Source organism: Phytophthora infestans, genomic scaffold (assembly GCF_000142945.1).
Source record: "Phytophthora infestans T30-4 supercont1.3 genomic scaffold, whole genome shotgun sequence".
NCBI classification, from domain to species: domain Eukaryota; phylum Oomycota; class Peronosporomycetes; order Peronosporales; family Peronosporaceae; genus Phytophthora; species Phytophthora infestans.
The window spans coordinates 5,085,793-5,105,273 of NW_003303756.1; the positions used below are offsets into that span (position 1 = coordinate 5,085,793).

A 19,481-nucleotide genomic window follows, 5' to 3' on the forward strand; every position below is an offset into this window, starting at 1 on the left:
TGGGGAGTTTTTTATGTCCAAACTGAAGTAAGACCAAATACTGTAGCCTTTTGACCAATTTCGATCGTATATGTACCAACTGTGCAATCTCATTCAGTCTCCTCGCGTAAGAAAGGATGCTGGAGCAACTCGGATGCTGAGGCGCGCGTGCTTGGGTTCTTGTCGAAACACAGCAACAAGAACGCGTGTGCTGTGGGGGACAGGTGAGTCGGGAACTCTGGGATAGTGGTCGCGGAGGCGATGTGGAACATGGCGGTGAGCGGGTTCGACAAGTTTTCCTGTCATTGGCGCATCAGCAGCAGGTTACTTTGGAGTACGACGTGTCGTAAAAAGCAACCAGGGCGCCTGCTACTTACCCATGGAGGTCTCCCCGTTGCCATCTCGACCACGATACAGCCGATACCCCAGATATCTGCCTTTCGCCAGGAATCCGCTCCTTTTTCAGCGCGAACAATCTCTGGTGCCATCCAGAACGGCGATCCCAAGCCTTCGCGCACTGATCTACATATGTGGGCGATTTTAACGGGTAGCACGAACCACCGCAAAAGTTAGAGCAACTGCAACGAACCGCGCTGTCTCTATCGGCTGCTTCTGGTCGCCCTCCTCTGCAATAACTCGTTCTAGTTCTCCCTCCACCGTCCTCTTTGCAGTCCCGAAATCTGCGATCTTTACTCCGCCACGCTTGTCGTCCGCGAGCAGCAAGTTGGCGCACTTGAGGTCACGATGAGCGATCCCTAACTTGTGCAGATGTGCCACGCCGCGTACAACATAACGGGTGTATGCCTGTACCATTTCCTCGTCGAACGGACCAAAGTTCTTCAGCAGTCTGTACAGCAGCCATGCCGCAACCAGTTGCGACCTTGTCAGCACCTTCAACCGACGTCATATTCACGGCGATGAATCGATGCCCTACTTACTTGCTAAGCGAACCTGCCGGGAGATACTCCATGAACATGTTGACAGTCGGACCGTAGCAGTCTATTCATGACCGTAGAAAAAGAAACTCATTAACATCATATTCATCACTAAACTAAAGGATGGCCCACCGTGGCCGAGGAAGCGCACGATATTGCAGTGTTCATGGTGCTGTAGCAGCCGCAGTACGTCCAGCTCGCGCTCAATCTGCTCCCAGCTCTGCACACGCTGCAATGAGAGCGAGCTCACGTCGTTGCCGAGCTCAAACTCCTCCTGGATGAAAATCTGCTTGACCGCGAGCAGCTCCGCACTGACAGCAGCAATCGTGAACCATGTGTGCATCTTACAAAAAGCAAGGTCTGGGCACCTTGGCAATCTTAGTGCTGCCGAGACCTCTCCGAACCGACCACTGCCGACGGATGGTCCTTTCTGCCAAACAAGTGGCCTAACGTTTTCAGTTGGTACATGCATTAGTGTCGCTCATTCGAAGGGGAGCCTTGCTAAACGTACTCGCCCGGCAGCAGCGCGAACTGCACCGGCACTTCCTCGCTTTGCATAGCTCTGAAATAAATTTCAGAGAATAAAACAAATCTCCTTTTATTTTCGGCAGGCGTTATTGTGACCGACTGAAAGGAACGAAGACGAGCCATTTGCGAGACTGTCGGTGGCAGCAGGCTCATTCCAAGAATGCACTGTATATGTACCTCGACGCTTTCAGGATCGTCTGTAATAACAAGAAATGATTGGTGCACTTTGAGTCGGACTTGGGTTTGAGAAGTTGAGGCGGTTCTTGTAAAGCGACGTTACCCACACGTGCATGGAATGGCTTCATTACAGTGTGGGGGGGGCCACTGGGGGCTGACGAAACAAGAGGCAGTGTTGCACCATAACACGTTAATTTAAAGAAGGGCGTCGAGAACAGCTTGTGGATCACAACTATTAATAGCGGTGCCCTGTACCCTGCGTATGACAGCGTTACCAATCGACAGAGCACACAAACAGTCGATATTGGCCCGATATCGTCGATCTGGCCGCGTCCTCGCTGCCCGGCCGGGCCCTCGGTGACCGGTCATTCTCCGTCTTTCTGTCAAGGACACCATCCCACCATGCTTCGACACACTTTGCATCGCGGAATTTCCGCTGGAAATGCTAATGCGTTGACCACTTCAACTCGTGGCTTCACCTCGCCCTCGACTCGAGAATTTGACTACGTCATTGTCGGCGCTGGTTCAGCCGGTTGCGTGCTCGCCAACCGATTGAGCGCCAATCCGAACAGCAAGGTGCTTGTGGTGGAGGCCGGGCCCAGTGATCGCAACCGCTGGGACTCGTTTCTCATCGAGATGCCGGCGGCCGTCCCTATCAACCTGGCTGACGATCGGTACAACTGGAACTTCTCCACTGAACCGCAAGAGTTCCTCAACAACCGACGCATCGGATATCACAGTGGACGTGTCCTAGGTGGCTCATCGTCTCTTAACGCCATGATGTACAGTCGTGGGCATGCCAAGGACTACGATGAGTGGCAAGCCAAAGGTGCCGAAGGATGGAGTTACGCCGACTGCTTGCCATATTTCAAGCGGTCTGAGAATCACCAACTCGGTGAGGACGACTACCGAGGCGGAAACGGGCTTCTTCACACGGTGAGGAACACGCAGATGGATCAACCTTTGTTCCAAGCCTTCCTTGACGCTGGCGCACAGGCTGGATATCCATTCACGGATAATCTGAATGGGTACCAACAAGAAGGTTTTGGCTGGCACGACTTAACTATCCACAAAGGCAAACGATGGAGCACCTCTGCAGCGTTCCTTCATCCTATTATGGACCGTGACAACTTGACTGTCATTACAGATACGTATGTCAACAAGGTGATATTCGATGGCAAGAAAGCAGTTGGTATCGAAGTTGAAGACAGCACAACAAAGGCGGTGTCGAAGATCTCGTCGGTTAAGGAAGTGATTCTATCGGGTGGTGCGATCAACACGCCACAGGTTCTCATGCTCTCTGGTGTCGGAGATGCAGACCACTTGAAGGAAGTTGGCGTGCCCTTAGTGCACCACATGCCAGCGGTCGGACAGAACATGGAAGATCATGTCGGAGTCAACTTGCAATTTGCTTGCAAGCAACCTATCACGCTGTACAATGCATCCAAGCGATACCCACGCAATGTTTTCAAAATTGGGTACGAGTGGTTGATGTCCAAAACTGGTCCAGGCGCGTCCCCACACTGCGAAGTGGGCGGCTTTATTCGAACGTAAGCCTCAGTGCCTTGCTGTTTGGCTATGACTTTGTGTCTAACTCTCGTTTCTTTGTCGGTTGTGCATGTACAGTGCTCCGGGTAAGCAGCAGCCAGATGTGCAGATTATCTTCAGCCCTTGCGCAGTGGACCATCGCTGCCAGTTGCGCGAGGACATTGGCCACGCAATGAGCGGGCATATTTCGCTAATGCGAGGCTCGGACAGTGGTACTATCAAGTTGCGCAGTGCTAATCCTCGTGACCACCCCAGCATCGATCCAAAGTACATGGCTGATGAAGAAAGCCGAGTTACACTTCGAGAAAGCGTGAAATTGACTCGAGAGATCTTTGCTCAACACGCGTTTCAAGAGTTCTACGGAGAGGGGATTTCTCCTAAAGACAGTGTTCAGTCGGATGACGAGATCGACGCGTGGCTTCGTAAGTACGCTGGAGCAGAGTTTCACGTGTCGTGTACAGCTCGCATGGGCGTGGACGACAACTCAGTGGTTGACCCGCAGACCCGTGTACACGGACTGGATGGTCTTCGTGTTGTGGACGCGTCCATCATGCCGAACATCGTGAGTGGCAACACGAACGCGGCTGTAATAATGATTGCTGAGAAGGCCGCCGATATGATCCTGGACAAGCCTGCGTTGCCGAAGGCCAACGTTCCGGTGTACGAGCCCAGCAGCTGGCAAACGCGTCAACGATAAGAGTACGTCCATGTACTGATTGTGCTGTCATTTACTTAACGTACATGTTATAGCGGCAGGATAAAGAAGTACAGTACTGCACCCCGTTTACGCGGGGGTGTACCATATAGAATTTGCAAAAAAATCAGATTTTAGCTTACAAACAATAGTTCATTTCGATTCTCCGGAAGTTTATCAAAGGTCCAAGGGCGCGAAAATGGGGTGCAGTTCTGTACCGTGTTAAAACAGTAAACGCCGTTTGCTAAATTCGTATCCCCACAGATAAATGTGGACTGAAGTTAAATCAGTGTCGGTGCGGCTTGCCGGACGCTACTTGGTGACGAACCCAGATGAATCTAGAGTTCTCTGGGTCAAGAGGGACCCATTTGCGCGTATCCGAAATCGCCTTGTATCGGGATTCCATCCGAACGGCAGCGTGCTCAGCTCGGCGAATCCAGATGGGTCGAGTGCTGGTTGGATCAACAGGGACCCATCTTCGTGCAGACGTAGCACGCTTCCGCCCTGTATTGCTTGGTGGGGCAGAGTTCACATCAGTCTCGATTGATCTTCGTACCCAGATCAGACACGAATTGTTTGGATCGAGCGGGACCCATTTGAACTTGCTAGCGAAAGTCTTGGATCGTGAGGAGCTCTTCGGAGCAGGTTCCATTGTGAAGCTTCGGGGCGTGGGAGCTGCAGGAGCTTTAACGCCTGGTGCTTGGATTGTGTTGTTAATCACAGCGGCTACAAGTGCTTCAATAGCTAATTTCACTTCCAGTTCAGCCTCTTTAGAGCCCACGACATCGCTTTGATCATCCGTTACAATAGCAATCTCGACATCGTCAGTGCAGTCATCTCCAGACGTAAACGGTTTCGATCCAATTGTACTCGCAGCGCCCTTTTCAGACACATCAGTTGTCTCGTCTTCCGGTTCGTCCTCGATTTCGCTCTCTGTATCTGGCACGTCCAACACTTCATCGTCATCAGCATCATCGACTTCAGCCTCTGCAATCGTCGCAGCAGGACGGTGCAGTTTGATCAATTTCAAGTTGTTCGGATCACGCGTGAAACACGGTCGCTCCAGGGTCAGTCTTAGAGCTGGTGCTCTAGGCTGTGAGTTGCAACTGCGTCGGCTGTTGGGGTTGCTTGCAAGAGTGCTAATCCGACCTCGACTGCTGGCTCGAGTACCAGCGCTACCGGCATTGCTTGCTCGGCCCTGACTGCTGTCTCCATTACTCCTGGCCGTGCTGGTCGTAGCAGTTGTAGCAGCGCTACTCGGCGTTTGACGATGTTCCGAATCTCTCTTTGGCTCCAGTGCTTGTTCCAACGCTGACAGCCACGTGTCGAACGTGGCGACATCAGGTGCCCGGAAACTGCGTCGCTTTTTGCCGTGCCGAACAGTAAAACGGTGTCGGGAGACGTCTAGCTCACTCGGTGTCTCTAGTCGGGCGGGATACTGCAAGAGGAATTCCTCACGCCCACCGAATAGTGTTGGTCGCGAAAATGCAAACACGGGTGCCTCCGGTTCCGGTTTCTCCACAAGCCGCAGATCAGCCTTGTGCCTACGGAAATGGGTAGCAAGGTCAATAAAAGCTCAAAACCCCTTCTTGGTATCATTTCTGGCTGCCACTCACCAGAAGATGTTGAACGCCTTCGTCTGCATAGGACTCTCGAGTCCTGCCATCCTGTCGCAGTTGCAGTAGCAGTGTAGTCTTGAGCAGGAGCTGGTGGGTTGCGAGTTGAGCGTCTCTGGGCGGAACGGAGCTTTAAAATGGACAGTTTTGCGCCTCGACGCATGGTGTCTGCTACCCGCGACGGGTAGGTGTCGGGTGCTGAGATGTGAAACCATTTGCTTGGGATTGGAGACACCACCTCAATCCATTGGGTCAAAAGCGTTTTCATTGCTTATAGTCAACCGACCGAACGCAGGAAACTGGCAAGGGCCAACGGAATTCTTTGTTGGGAGACCATTGATATAAATTAAATACGTTGTTTTAATGGAGAAAACGGTGAATGAATGTAACATATTTTAAATAACAGTGCTTCCTTGCAAAATGCACCCTTCTTTCGTCGCAATACATGTAATTATTCGTTGCGTCCTACATGCCTTTACCCGAGCCCGACAGCAAGTACACTGCAGAATACATGTAGAAGCCCTGCAACACTGGAGCCCAGAGCCGACGGCTGTACTCAGAGCTATTAAGCTGACCCAAGAATAGTAAAAGGGCGAATTGAACCGACCTGGATCGCTACATGGAATAATGCCACTATAGATCCCGCTTGCCAAATTAGTCGCTGAGAAAATTAATATTTTATTAAAAATAATACAGCCAAGTATCCACCAAGCCCGTTCCCTTGTTTAGTATGCGTAGTACTAAATACCTGCCAGATTTTATATCTAAACAACCTTTTTTTGTGTTATTCAGTCATTTTTCTAAGGAAAGCCCTGATTGACGTTTGCTTTCGGGCAGCGTCTCTTTCTTTCTGTAGATCGTCTCGGACTCTGCTATGAAGTACACGTAGGCTACTCAGAACGCTAGCTTCCACGTCAGGATGTTCTGCTAGCAGGAATATCACCGATCGAACAGCGTCAGCTTTATCTGTAAGAGACATTTGGGGCGACAGTGTGTTTGAGTGTCCGTGCTCTTCGGTCTCTTCGCTGTCATACTCACAGATTTCTTCGGGGTCTTCATGCACCGACGCCAGCAATGCGAGGTTGGCAGAATCACTCAGTAAGTCATCCGAAGACGCAACTTCCATTTTAGTCTCTTGCTCTGCAGCATTGCACACGAAGTCTTCAAGATCCATTGGATCTCGTACTCTCAGGGCATCTACGAGCTGCTCCAGAGCCTTGACTAGCTCTTCTTCTTCTTGTAATACGCGGCGCGGCGTGACGTCGTACGACCGGGAACAAGACCGGTATGACGAAAGCAGTTTAGGATACACTCAGAAGATTTCTCCCTCCATCAGGCCTTAATCTATCGCATTGCAGCTAGCTGGTCAATTTTGTAAATATCCGTTTGCGTCCGCATGGTCCAGCTGACGGTGGCGATATTGTCGCTTGAAAGAGGCAATTATGCCTGCGTCTAATGGTTGCAGTCGAGAAGTAGTATTCGGAGGTAGAAACAGAGCAGGGACGCTCTTGGGCTCCAGATTCGAAACAATATGTGCTGAAGCGTTGTCGAGAAGAAGAACGATTCGACGTCGCTGCCTGGTCATATCGCTATCAAGTTCACGCACCCAATCTTGAAAAACCACACATGTCATCCAGGCTGTTTTCCTGTTGCGATAATAAAACCCAATTTGCTCGCCAGTCTTTTTTATTCTTGAAGCAGCGAGGTTTCGCTGCGTGACCAATAATAAATGGCTCACGCTCGTCAGAGCAGTCATCATTACAGGCGAAAGCTACAGTGATATGTGTTTTATTCTTTTTGGAGCCTTCTACCTGGCGCAGGGCAATGGTTTTATCAGGTGCCATGCAGTAGAATAGACCCGTTTCATCCATGTTGTAGATGTCCACCAGAGCGACTCCGTTGAGGTGCTTTCGAAGAGCTTGCCGCTGAGTGGGGATACCTTCATTGTTGACGAAGCCACTCTCACCATGCGTTTTGAAGTGTTTGAATTCATGTCACTTCTGAAATGATTGCAACCAACCGTCTGAAAACTGCAAAATCTGGTCAGGAGGAATATCCACCAGCTCAGCCAGACGCTTCGACTTCCGCTTGATCATGTCTCCATTAAAGGAAAATCCGTTTAGACTGGCAATGTAGTACCCAACTGGCTAGCGCTTCATCCACCACGGGGAATGCAACAACACGGGCATGCTTACAGCCCAAATCGCCTTTTTTAGTGGTAAGACATTGATCTCGAGCCCTCAAAATGTTGGAAATGGTTCCTTGTGTCTGTGCTTTAAGCAGTCCGAGCTCACGCCGAGCCTCTTCAGCAAGCTTTCTCTGAGTTATAATGAAATCTTCGTCGCGCCATTCACAGATGCGTTTCTTTTGCCCAAACGTGAGGTTGCCGACTTGCTTAAGGCGCTTTCCCATCTTGTTGGGACTCGGCGAAATGACAACTAAGTGCTTTTGAGAGCCATGGCAAGCGAAGTATCGTTGGTCCACTGGCTGGATGAAACTTAATCGTGCTGCTGTACTTAATACTAACAGTTTCCACGGGTAGTATTAATTTGGCGAGGGAACTCTGTAATACTTGAATTGTAAATTCCCAGCCTGATCTATATTAATACTAGAAACGAGCTATTTATGGATAGTACCCTGCTTCTCCATTTAAGTCCGATGTTCAAGTGTTTAAGCCGATTGGTCGGTTTTTGAGTCTGCAAGACTCGGCCCACTTCTTGGAAACTTCGATTAGAGACTAAAATACTATACAGAAGTCCCCCTCAGTAAGCATAGGGGGCGGTCTGATAAATTTTCATAGGAAAATAACAGCTATATTGTGATTTATCAATATAACTTCAATCTAAATGGTCCGATATAAAGGGGTATATCATGTGGAAGCTACGCTTATTCAGGGGGACTTCTGTACTAGTACTAGTATTAATACAGGAAGGGTACAATAAACCCTTCTACGAGCAAAATGGATACACCCTCCGGAAATGAGGTTAAATGGCGTAGTCCAAAAACCAGGAGCACGGGTTTCGAGGTTTTATTTCTTAATCCGTCTAAGTACGAGAAAAAATGAGCAAAGATTGCGAAAACGAAGATTTTGCTCGTTCTGGATCGTCTCGTATGGCTTTTCATTGGTTAATATTGTGGTTGATCATCGTAAATTACGGCAACAAGACCGCAAGGCAGAGAAGAAATCTGCTGCAGCCACACTCACCGATAGCTCCCCCTGTTGACCACGCTGCGGTGATATCAAGCGCGCACACAGCCACCGCATCTTGACCAAGGACCGCGGATAAGGGCCGAGAGGTGTGGGTTACTATAGGAGTTTATCCATGGTGTCGGAGCCGCCGGCTGCGGTGAAGCGATCGATCGAGAGCTGGGCAGATATTGGACCTTTCAGGAGAAAGCCCATACAAGCCGGAGAGAGTTCTTTCATATTTGATTGGGATGTCCATGTTGAATACACTGAGGGAGACAAGACGAAGATTGGCTACATTTGTCTGGCAGATGAACAATGTCGAAACGCAGAGACCGCCGACAACCTGTTGCTACTGTCAAAGGGGAAGACGTCCGTTGCCGAAAAGCATCTCCGGCACTTTCACAATTTGGAGTCCCCCAAAACAAAAAAGGAGCATCACAACCAAATGAAAACGATAGGCGGACATTGAACACCTATGCTCATCAGCTTTGTATTCACGCAATCGGGCCCGATTGAACATTTTTCTGGAAACATTACGCATTATCAATCATAATTTGCCGTTGCGCTTCGGTGAGTACGAGGAATCCAGACTCATAGAAGGGCTCGTGGTAAAGACGAAATGAAGGTCTTTATCACTACTGAGATTGTCGAAGAATCGATCATTGAGCTCTATGTCTTCACGAGACAAGAGATCGTTGACATTCTTGAGTTTAGTCGTCAGTTGTGTCCTAACTTTACTATGGTGGCGGACTTCTGGCCATGTAAAATGAGGTCAGAGAAATACCTCGGTGTACGTGTGTATTTTATCGATTCAAATCAGCAGCTCAAATCAGTGCTTATGGGTGGATACACGCAAATTTAGTCCAGCCTACGGGGATCGCGATAGTCGAATTAGACGGCCATTTTTAACGTGGATTAGACGCACACTTGAGGATTTTCAGCTACCAATAAAGGAATTCTACGGGGCTACAAGCGATAGGGACTCTGATGTCGTGGCATTGCTGACTGAAGACCTAAGTTTGCACTGGGAACGGTGTAGTGCTCAAATGGTTCATGCACCTACACGCAACTCTTTTGGAATGAACGACACGGCCGCTTGCCGTAACCCGGATATGCGCGACTTGATATCAAAGCTAACTCGAGCTATGTATCCAGTCTGAACTGTTGAAGTCACCGGAGATCTGTTTAAAGAGCTGTGTAAGCTACATACCAAAGTTTCTTCAACGGAGTTGCTAAATTTTCTGCTAACAGGCTCTTGAGTTTGACGAAGTCCATCCGGCGGGTCCTGGAGAAATGGTCTGCTCCAGGGTCTTGGTACGCTAAGCGGAACAGAAAGGCTATCCGAGATAAAAAAAAACGCTCGTTGTATTCCCGTAGACAGCCCAACAAGCTAACCTGGTACAAATTCTATTCATTCTGCAGCCTGTTACAGATTTGAAACGCGCTTGCCAAGCCAAGCCTCCTACCCAAGTCGAAGTTTTGATGATGCCGTACAAAGTGCGTTTGAATGATCTGAACCCCGAAAAGCCCGTTTAGCACTATCTTTCTACTGATGAGAACCCCCGCTGGATTGACCCAAGCGAGTTATTGTCACTGGCTACATCTACTCGGTTGCTCCTGCGTGATGCCCTCGATGAAAGGTTCTTTAGTCGCTACTACAATGACAAGAATGACAAGATGGCTGAATACTCTTTAGTATTTGAAATGCAACAACGGCTACACCTAAATAAGCAAAGCCTGAGGTTGAGCCTCAACGTTGTTGTACTGTTGGTATGTCGCCAGCACAATATCAAACTAGAGAAGCCTGTGATAAGCGAATGAGCGGATCTGAGACAAGCTACTTAACTTGCCGAAAAATGTCGCTGAGTCGATTGATGCCGCTGAGCCATCTTCTTCCACCGCCACCACACCGCATTATAACCACCTGGAGAGCATTTTTGCCCCTCCGTCCCGTAGACCGCAGATCATCACTTCCGACCGATTGCAAAGAACCATTACCGAGCAGTTTGACAAATGGATGGACGACCCCATATAAGTGGAAAGGTCTCCGCAGGGGGTTCCGGAATCTGTACTTACACCGCGGCGACTACAAGATCCTTACAAGAGCGGTAAAGGTGAAGAAAAAAAGGAGAACGCGTAGCTTACTATTGATCATTCTGTAAATATTCGACCAATTTACACTCCCCCTTCTCTTTGAAAACAATAAATATACAAATGCATCAAGCTATGAAAGGGATATAATCTCTTCAGTTGTGAACTTGTTTGAGACCAAGAAGAAAGTTGACATCGTTTTCATCAAAGTAGTGAATGTGTTTGGGATCAAGAAGAGAGTTGACATCGTTTCCACCGCGTTAATACTCAGTTTTTATTTACGGCATGAGCATCGAGCTATGTATCAAGACAGCAGCACGGAGAGCTTTATATTCGGTTCGAAACAGACTAAGGAATAGGGGATGCGGCTGTAGTGTATCACTTCCATACAGGTGGTAGATGGAACTGCCGTCTTCGCTTTGCAGAACCAGCGGATACTATCACGTTAAGTTTATCATCCTTCACTAGAAACGAATTATCTTGACACATGATACTTGAACGGATGGTAACATAACATGTATTATGCCCAAGTGAACGTCTTCTTCAGCAAACTGATTCACTAAGCAATACGCATGGAATTTCGCACTACGCTAGCCAATTGGTATCCGTAGTATCTCAGCGCAATCTACGCTGCGATCTGTATCGGTTTGCAGCAGTTTCCGCCCTCTTTGCAACTGCTTTTTGTGCCGCAGCAATGGCCCGGTGAGGTTCCAAATACCCTCGATCGTACGGTGACTCCAAGGCGCAAGAGACTCGACGGTGTCACTACCGAGCACTCAACGGATATTGGATACGGTCCAGATGTGTCACTCAGCCCAGGATGTCCTTAATATTAATACTGGACTGGCCGAATTCGCATTTAACGGCCAAGAACTGACCATCTACGGTACGAACCCTCGGTGGCGGTTGGGATGAGTTCGCGGAAGACTCCGCGACTCTTTGAAGGAGCGTTCACCGTCTAATACAGGGCGCGAGCTGTTAAAGATGCCCATGCGACGGTGCAGACGACGCTTGGCGTGCAAGAAGATCCATAACGAATCATTTTTCACTTGATAATTGTATTCTTGATTAGGACTTCTGATTAGGAATAGACTCGAAAGGGTAAACATAAATACAGAACAGAATTTCCACTTAAGCACACAGAGCGACGTCCGGCTTCAAGGCCAGCGTCTGGTCAAGCTTGTTTGAGTGTGTTATGCCTGTCGGTGAACACGAAGCTCTGTAGCGAGAGTTATCCGGCAAGGCCAAGAGACTGTGTGTGTTTTGGCCGATTACTATCGGGAGATTTTACGTGACGACTTATTGTTGCCTATTTGCACGACTGGGAGTGCTTGTATCGCATCCCTTCTATTTATCCAACCGAGTGTTGAGCACTCGGTGCCCTCGTAAAAGGCTTACCCGTGCCTGGTACCCTTCTGCTGTTGGGACCACGAGGATTCATAACACCTACTAGCTTTGCTCGTTCTAGTAGCGTGTTCTTATTTTTACTGGTTGGTATATATAAGTAGCTTACAAGGTCCAGTCTGTTCCGATGCAAGGGCAGAACTGGGGTCTTCAGGTCCGCCCGAACGATCGTTTGCTATCCTAGCAGACGTATTGTTGTGGGAGCGTCGTAACTACATTTGTAGCTAGGGAATTTAAACACCACAACTGGTGCCGCAATCCGGGAACAGAGAGTTACCATTGTGAACTGTTTGTATGGCCTTCCAGTTGGCGAGCTACCAAGAAGAGAAGAAGAACAAGAAGAAAAAGAAAACAAGAAACATGGCGAAAGGGCAACCGACGGTACCAGCTACGCCTGCCCAATCTGGCGGAGATCGCAACGAGAGTTCAAGTCCAGACGTGTCGGCTGCACGCTTTGCATTCGCCAAAGAATTTTCGGTGAGCTTCGAGGACGAGGCGGACATCGGTCCTGACGCCCATGATTTCGAAGACAAGACGCCGGCCCCAGAGCCAGGCGCAACGACACCGGAGACGGCCACGCTATCATCGGGACTGAGCGGGGCGACCAGGTCCCTTTCGAGGAATCTCGCCGACGAGCTAGACGACGTCGCGGGACCAGAACCGGTCTATAAATGATATGACGATGGGACCGAGGGCTCTAAACCTTCGGTGGCGAGTGCAAAGCGCTCAGCATTGCTGAAGGCACATCACCCACCTATCAACGGTGATACGCCAAGCGCATTTTCGACCGCGTAAGGTACTGATGCAGAATGATGAGTGGGTGCAGCTGTTCAAGCCCATCCCGAAGAGAAAGACCGACTGGCCCTCGCTTGCACAAGATCTTTAATACCCAGTCAACTCGGTGTCGACTAGCCAAGTTGCCGAGGATTCGGTTTCGCTACTATTGTCGCTGGGCTTCGAGAATGAGACGTACCATCGACGATGTCGCTCCAAGATTGGTGTCCTCATGAGGCCGAGACTGCTCTCCAGAAATGGAGGAAGAAGCCTCGGAAGGCATTTGGTGCAGTGGGCATCAGCGCTGGGAAGCAGCCTGTGAGTCGACCGACCGTTCTTGATGAAGATTCGTCCAAGATTCCGCTGCCGTAGACACCCCAACGACTTGATCATACTCCTCCGATCAATCGTGGAGCTGACCGTGGTGCCTTTGGCATTACCGATGCTTCACCATACTTTTAAGACTCGCACATGGTTACACCACGTTCGGGGAGCCGTATGCGACGTATATACGCTGATGACGAGAGTTCGTTCGGTCGTCGACGTGGTGCACGAGCCTCCAAAGGTGGTACCGGACGTCGTCAGGTTGACAGCGATGGTTCGTCAAGTGACAATGACGTTTTGGTGCGTACACGGGAAGTGGTGCGTACACAGGTAGGGGTTACTTCAGAGAAAGAGAGATACCAGTAAAAAGCTGGCAGACGCGGCTAAGCGCCTGCCGAAAGCATTGGGCGAGCACCATGCTCCCCAAGCTTCCCGGGAGGGCGTTACCCCTACCCGACCAGGATCAATAAGCAGTAGCTATTATAAAATAAACTGATCAATCCAATGGTTCTAACACTTTAATGCGTACCACATTTAAATCAAATGTTAAATGTCTTATGGGGAGGTAGTTTAGCAAAGATTTTGTGCTCCTCGATATCATTACAAGAAGAGTCTTGTTTGTTGTTGGAATAGCGCGACCTTTGAACAATTACATTCTGAAAAAAAGTCGAATAAATGACGGATAGATTACCGATTGATGTTCCAATATTTATTGTGCTTTGCAGATCGAATGTCCATCCGTTTTAAAACCTAGATCGAGCATGGTCGGAGCATAAAACCACGCGTAAAAATGAGATGGTAAGAGGCAGGCATCGATTTGTTTTATCTCTGATCGAATTACCATTTCAAAACGGCAAAAAGGGTCAATTTAAAGGAGATTTGGTGGCTGCCGTAGCTCGATTTATCTGCCAGTCTAGCTATATCAATTTGTACTTTTTATTGATCTCGATTTAATAAAACGACCTCTATTTATTAGAAATCGAGCATTAGGCTAAGTGAATCAATGCTACATGTAGGTCGAGCCTACTGTACAAGTTCTTTATGCTACAGTACAAGTATTAAAAGGTTTCCTCAATTGCCAGTCATTTCGATCTTGTAATCTCGACTGCATTTTCGGTTCGGCTAGGTGCCGCCCGAATCAGGCCCTGATTAACGCTACATGTATTATCCTGAAAAAAAATTAGGGGTACTGTACGCGCCTTGAAAACATAAAAAAGCAAATTTTGCTGTCACGCATGAACCTTGGCGTGATTCCCAAGCGCCGCACATCGCCGCCACGTTCTCGGCGTAGAGGTGTCGCCGACACTCGAATCGTCATTTTGTGCAGCATTTCGCCTCGTCCATGGCGCCAGATGGCTTCGAAAGCCAGGCCTTGGCGCGTCTGACTCTCCGACTGGGAGTCCGAGCGTTGGTCGCGCTTGCTACAGTACACCAGAAGGCAAAGCCCTCACTTAAATCTTGTCCTGCTCGAGAAGGAGACAGTCGGAGGATTCCAAGTGCACTAAGAACTCTCGGACATCATGCGCTGTTGGACCTTCGGAGCTGCGCTAGCCGTGCTAGTATTTGGATCAGTGGACGCACTCGATAACTGCGACAGCAACGTGCTCGTCAAGGCCTACGAGGGTCTCAACGTGAACGCCCAGCTGGTGTCGTGTATGACGCAAAACAACTTCAGCGCCGCGCTCGACGGCTCCGTGGACCTCACGTCCGTGAACGCCGCCACGGCACCCGATCAGGTCAAGAGTATCTGCGCTTCGGAATCGTGCAAAACCATCCTGTCAGCGATCGTGGGCAGCGCCAATTTCAATCTGACCAACTGTATCGTCGGCAGCAATATTGTCCTCATGACGGAGATTTCCAATCTTCAGGCTACCTGCACTGCCCTCTATACGGCCACCCTGGCCCCGGCCGCTACGACTGCAGCACCGACCGCCGCTCCTACGCCAGCTCCTACGCCAGCTCCGGTTGCTACAACTGCGGCTCCGACGACCGCTTCTACTCCAGCACCGACGCCAGCAGCGACGCCGGCCCCTGCGGTCACAACGGCGGCTCCGACCGCCGCTCCTACTCCAGCCCTTACGCCGGCTCCGGCGGCCACAACTGCGGCTCCGACGTCCGCCCCTACTCCAGCACCGACTGCTACTCAAGCTACGACTCCAGCACCGATGGCGGCTCCGACTGAACCCCCTGCAAGCTCCTCTGCTGCTCCAACAACTCTACCTACCGATGCCCCTGCCACTGAAGCCCCTGCCACTGAAGCCCCTGCCACTGAAGCCCCTGCCACTGAAGCCCCTACCACTGAAGCCCCTGCCACCAAAGCCCCTGCCACGTCGACTGCGGCTCCCTCGACAGAGCCCCCCGCGACTGAGGCCCCCACCACGGCTCCTTCCACGGACGACCAGACCCAGCAGCAACAGCAGCAGAAGTTTTTTTCGGTGCTGAACTCGGACAGCGGCTCGGCTGCTGGTGTGATGCCCGGTAAGTACTGCAAGTAAGAACAGGGAGAATAGACCAGAAGTGTCTACGCTACATAAGGTCTTCCACTGTAGTAGCTAATACATGTACTTAGGTACAGTACATGTACTACTACGGTAGTAGTACAAGTATCTACACAAGCCGGGCGCCGCCGCTACGCGGCGGTAGTTTAGGTTTGCCCGACGATAACTTGTGCTTACCTGATTATCTTGAATCAAGATTCTTTGATGCAATCTCTCTTTTTATTGCTGGCTATCACTGTATCTTCATCTTCCACCCAAAACCGCCAGCACTTCAAATAACATTTATACAAACGCTACACAATCCGTTTACATGTAGTTTAGCGTCGTGCTCGATATCACGTTCCGCGTCAGAGACGCAGCAAAACGTGGAGCCGCGAATCGGCATTATTAAAAGTGTCGAGCATGTATCGAATTTACTGCCGCCTTTCCCCTTACGGGAGAGCAACGACTGGGATTCAATTCTAGAAGCTGCCAAAAGCTACACAGAGGATAATCATCTTCGGTATCGCTGGCGCGACTCACGCTTACCGAGACTAACAACAAGTAATTGTTTTCTTTCACGACAGATATACGTAAAGGCACTGTTTCTTTCCATTTAAAGGCACTGTTTTACTAATATTAACTCTAAATTATTTGAAGAACTTCTGAAGTGAAATTGACTAGCAAGTTCAAGTGGGTGTTCAGAGCTTACAGGTGTACACACGGCTGCTACTCGAAGCCGCGGGGTAATGGGAAGCGGCAAAAGGTTGTTTGCTTTCAAGGGTGTCCTGCGAAATTTACTGCAAGAGTAGAGAACTCTTCTGACGGTTGGAAAATTGTCATCAAGAACGAGGTATTGTAACTACAGTATAACTGTGTATATTCAGTTATCAATGTTTGCTGACTTACCTGTTGTATTCCTAGACTCGAACACACAACCACGAGGTTAATAGTGACATTGCCGGTGTCGAATTTTCTGTACTAATCCTGTCCTAACTGTCCTACAAAATCCTAAAATACGTCGTAAATTACTGGAATAGATTGCAAAATGTATCCTAAAAAGGTTCTAAATCCGGAAAAACATTGCAATTCTAATACTGTCCAAAATTAAAAACCGGTATTTTTGTCGGAAATTTAGGACATATCCTAAACCCTATTTTGAGTCGAACTTGGGATTGAGGTTTTTAAAAGTTAACGGGAACCAATCATGCAGAAACACATAGCTGTTTTAATTTTTATTGTCTGCACCGGTGCGAAGCATTAGCGACTCAGACCCGCGCCCGTTCCTACAATTCAGCATGGCTCGCCCCACCACCGCCGGCATACAGCGTATGCTCTGCTTTGGGCATCCGGACTTACTGCGGATTCTACGGTACCCTCAGCTGACCCTTTTTATTGATGGTACCTTTTCGGTGGTACCAAAAGGTTTCTTGCAGTGCCTGATTGCTATGGTCTACGATCCTAGTGTCGACGTATACGTGCCACTACTCTTCGTACTCGTCAATTCGAAAAGCCAAGAAACGTATTGGCGAGTACTAGAGCAGCTCATCATGGCGTCCGACCGCCAGCTGGAGCCTCGTGATGTTACCTGTGACTTTGAGCTTGCGCTCATTAACGCTGTGATTGAGCAGTTCCCTGCAGCCAACATTTTTGGCTGCCTCTTCCACTGGAAGCAGGCTCTACGTAGGAAGATGATAGAACTGAAGATTCCCAAGGAACAGATCGCAGACGCCATGAAGTCGGGAAAACTGGACGTGCTTACTGTCATTCCTGCCGAAGAAGTGCTGGACAAGGTACGTAATTTTTGTATTTTACTTACGGAAAATATTACTAAAATAAAATTAATTTTTTTTGGCAGGGACTACGGTATGTTCGAAGCATCATCGATGAGACCGCAGCAAAGACTAAATGGAACGCTTTCTGGAAGTATTTTGTGCGAACGTGGACAAAGAGGTTCGACACGTCGCTGTGGAACGTGAGCCAGATGCTGCGCAACAATGTGAGCATGATAAATCGGACTAATAACCCGCTGGAGAAGTACAATCGCGATTTTGCTGCTCGCATTGGTGCGCCACATCCAAGTATTCTCGTCTTCATTGAAGCTGCAAAGGCAGAGGCACATTCCTACATAAAACTGCTGGACGACATCAAGCATGGTCGACAGAGCGCTCCTGCTCATGCGCGGTCTGTGGACGTTGAAGTCACCGGGAAATACATGGCGTTTGAGTAGCATTCTGCATTCTGTAAGCCATAAGATATCTCTCGTTGGCATGGGTAGTGTAGCCTTACAACTTTCGTATTTGTCCTAACTGTCCTAACTGTCCTAACGATCCTATAACCCATGCCGAAGTTTTGTGCCAATACCGTAATTTATGACAGTAGGTATTAGGACAAGTTAGGACGTTTAGGACGCTTTTAGTACGGAAAAACTTCTTCCACATTGCCAGCTTCTATTTGGGAGCAGCCTCTGCCGATGATCATTCTGAAGTACTGAACACGTTAGTCCAGATGGTTCACGCCCGCGCAGAGCCTAGATGCATCACTTCCTTCTTGACGGATAAACTAGGTAAAATCAAATGGCACGGGGTGTTATTCTCTATTTGATTTTAACGTTAGGTGTTTTATGATGTTATGTTGATGACAGGGAGGCCTGTGACTTCACAGCAAGCCAGAAATATAATGCATCGCTTAGAAGGGAAGACGGATGCACAGGAAAACTGAAAATACTTATGAATGCAGTCGCACAAGAGAAAGGCAGCGATGTAACTTTTCTTCAGAACCAATTGGATATCACGACGGCCATCGTGTTTCAGACGAAACAGCAGAAGAAAAGCTTTGAGCTGTGGGGAGACTGCTTAGTGATGGATTGGACACATGGTATTAACAACCTTGGCTACCACTTAGGTATGTATAAGTACCATTATTGGGAATGTTGCCTTTAACTAATGATGTCTCTGAGGCAACTTCATTTAGGTAGTCTCATCGTAACGACATCAACAGGCCGTGGTGTGCCTGTGATTGACTTCCTGTCGCTGGACGAGAAGGCTATTACGATGAAAAAGATTTTTGCGTTCTTTAAGTCTAAGATTCCGCGCTTGGAGGTAATCAAGCCGTTTGTTATAGACAAGAATTCTGTAAAGTGGCGAGTTATTGAAACGTGTTTTCCGAAAGCAAAGGTGCTGCTTTGTCAGTACCACGCTATAACGTTTTGGAGGAAACTGCTCGCGCGCCGTTCAAAGGCGAATCATTCCAGTGGACCACCGTTTAACCTTATGGTTGTGCAGCGAGATGATTTGTAATCAATGTTCGCGCGAATGCTGCACAGGTACGAATTTGAAATTTGTGCTTCTATGCAGTTCCTTACGTTTGTTTCCTGTTTCTTGTAGTAACTCCGAGTCCACATTTGACGAGTGCTACGAAGCATCCAGAGACTACTGCGACAAGAATGCACCTGATGTAGTGGCCTATTTCGACAAGAATTGAAAATCGTGTACAGACATGTGGGCTATTTTTGCACGAGACAGATACTTTTCGGCTGGAAATTCTACGACGAATCGTATCGAGGCCAGCTGGCACCAGGTGAAAAAACTGCTCGGTCATCGGCCACGACTAGACAAAGCTGTAGCGGGTTTGCTTGGGCATCAACGAGCTGATTTTCGTAATCTTAGCTACGTACTCAGCAAACACGGATCCACCTCGCGTCGGGCAAACAGTGTGTCGGAATTCCTGCAGCCAATTGCTTCC

The 19,481-nt window shown here is 48.9% G+C and overlaps 4 protein-coding genes across 4 annotated transcripts; 3 read left to right on the forward strand and 1 right to left on the reverse strand.

The window, feature by feature from the left end:
* Positions 1 to 89: 89 nt before the first annotated feature.
* PITG_02960 (mitogen-activated protein kinase kinase kinase, putative) lies at positions 90 to 1,475 on the reverse strand (the record flags this gene model as incomplete). Its single annotated transcript, XM_002907766.1, has 7 exons — positions 90 to 278; positions 357 to 501; positions 569 to 826; positions 918 to 978; positions 1,047 to 1,225; positions 1,283 to 1,360; positions 1,426 to 1,475. 7 exons carry the CDS (start codon positions 1,470 to 1,472, stop codon positions 90 to 92), a joined length of 957 nt encoding a protein of 318 aa, XP_002907812.1.
* Positions 1,476 to 2,021: 546 nt separating this feature from the next.
* PITG_02961 (choline dehydrogenase, putative) lies at positions 2,022 to 3,864 on the forward strand (the record flags this gene model as incomplete). Its single annotated transcript, XM_002907767.1, has 2 exons — positions 2,022 to 3,169; positions 3,246 to 3,864. The coding sequence occupies 2 exons, from the start codon at positions 2,022 to 2,024 to the stop codon at positions 3,862 to 3,864; spliced, it is 1,767 nt and encodes a 588-aa protein (XP_002907813.1).
* A 5,542-nt stretch (positions 3,865 to 9,406) lies between these two features.
* Positions 9,407 to 10,203, forward strand: PITG_02963 (uncharacterized protein; the record flags this gene model as incomplete). Its single annotated transcript, XM_002907768.1, has 3 exons — positions 9,407 to 9,457; positions 9,919 to 9,981; positions 10,090 to 10,203. 3 exons carry the CDS (start codon positions 9,407 to 9,409, stop codon positions 10,201 to 10,203), a joined length of 228 nt encoding a protein of 75 aa, XP_002907814.1.
* Positions 10,204 to 14,780: 4,577 nt separating this feature from the next.
* On the forward strand, positions 14,781 to 15,855 carry PITG_02964 (carbohydrate-binding protein, putative; the record flags this gene model as incomplete). Its single annotated transcript, XM_002907769.1, has 2 exons — positions 14,781 to 15,738; positions 15,830 to 15,855. 2 exons carry the CDS (start codon positions 14,781 to 14,783, stop codon positions 15,853 to 15,855), a joined length of 984 nt encoding a protein of 327 aa, XP_002907815.1.
* Between the last annotated feature and the right edge of the window lie 3,626 nt (positions 15,856 to 19,481).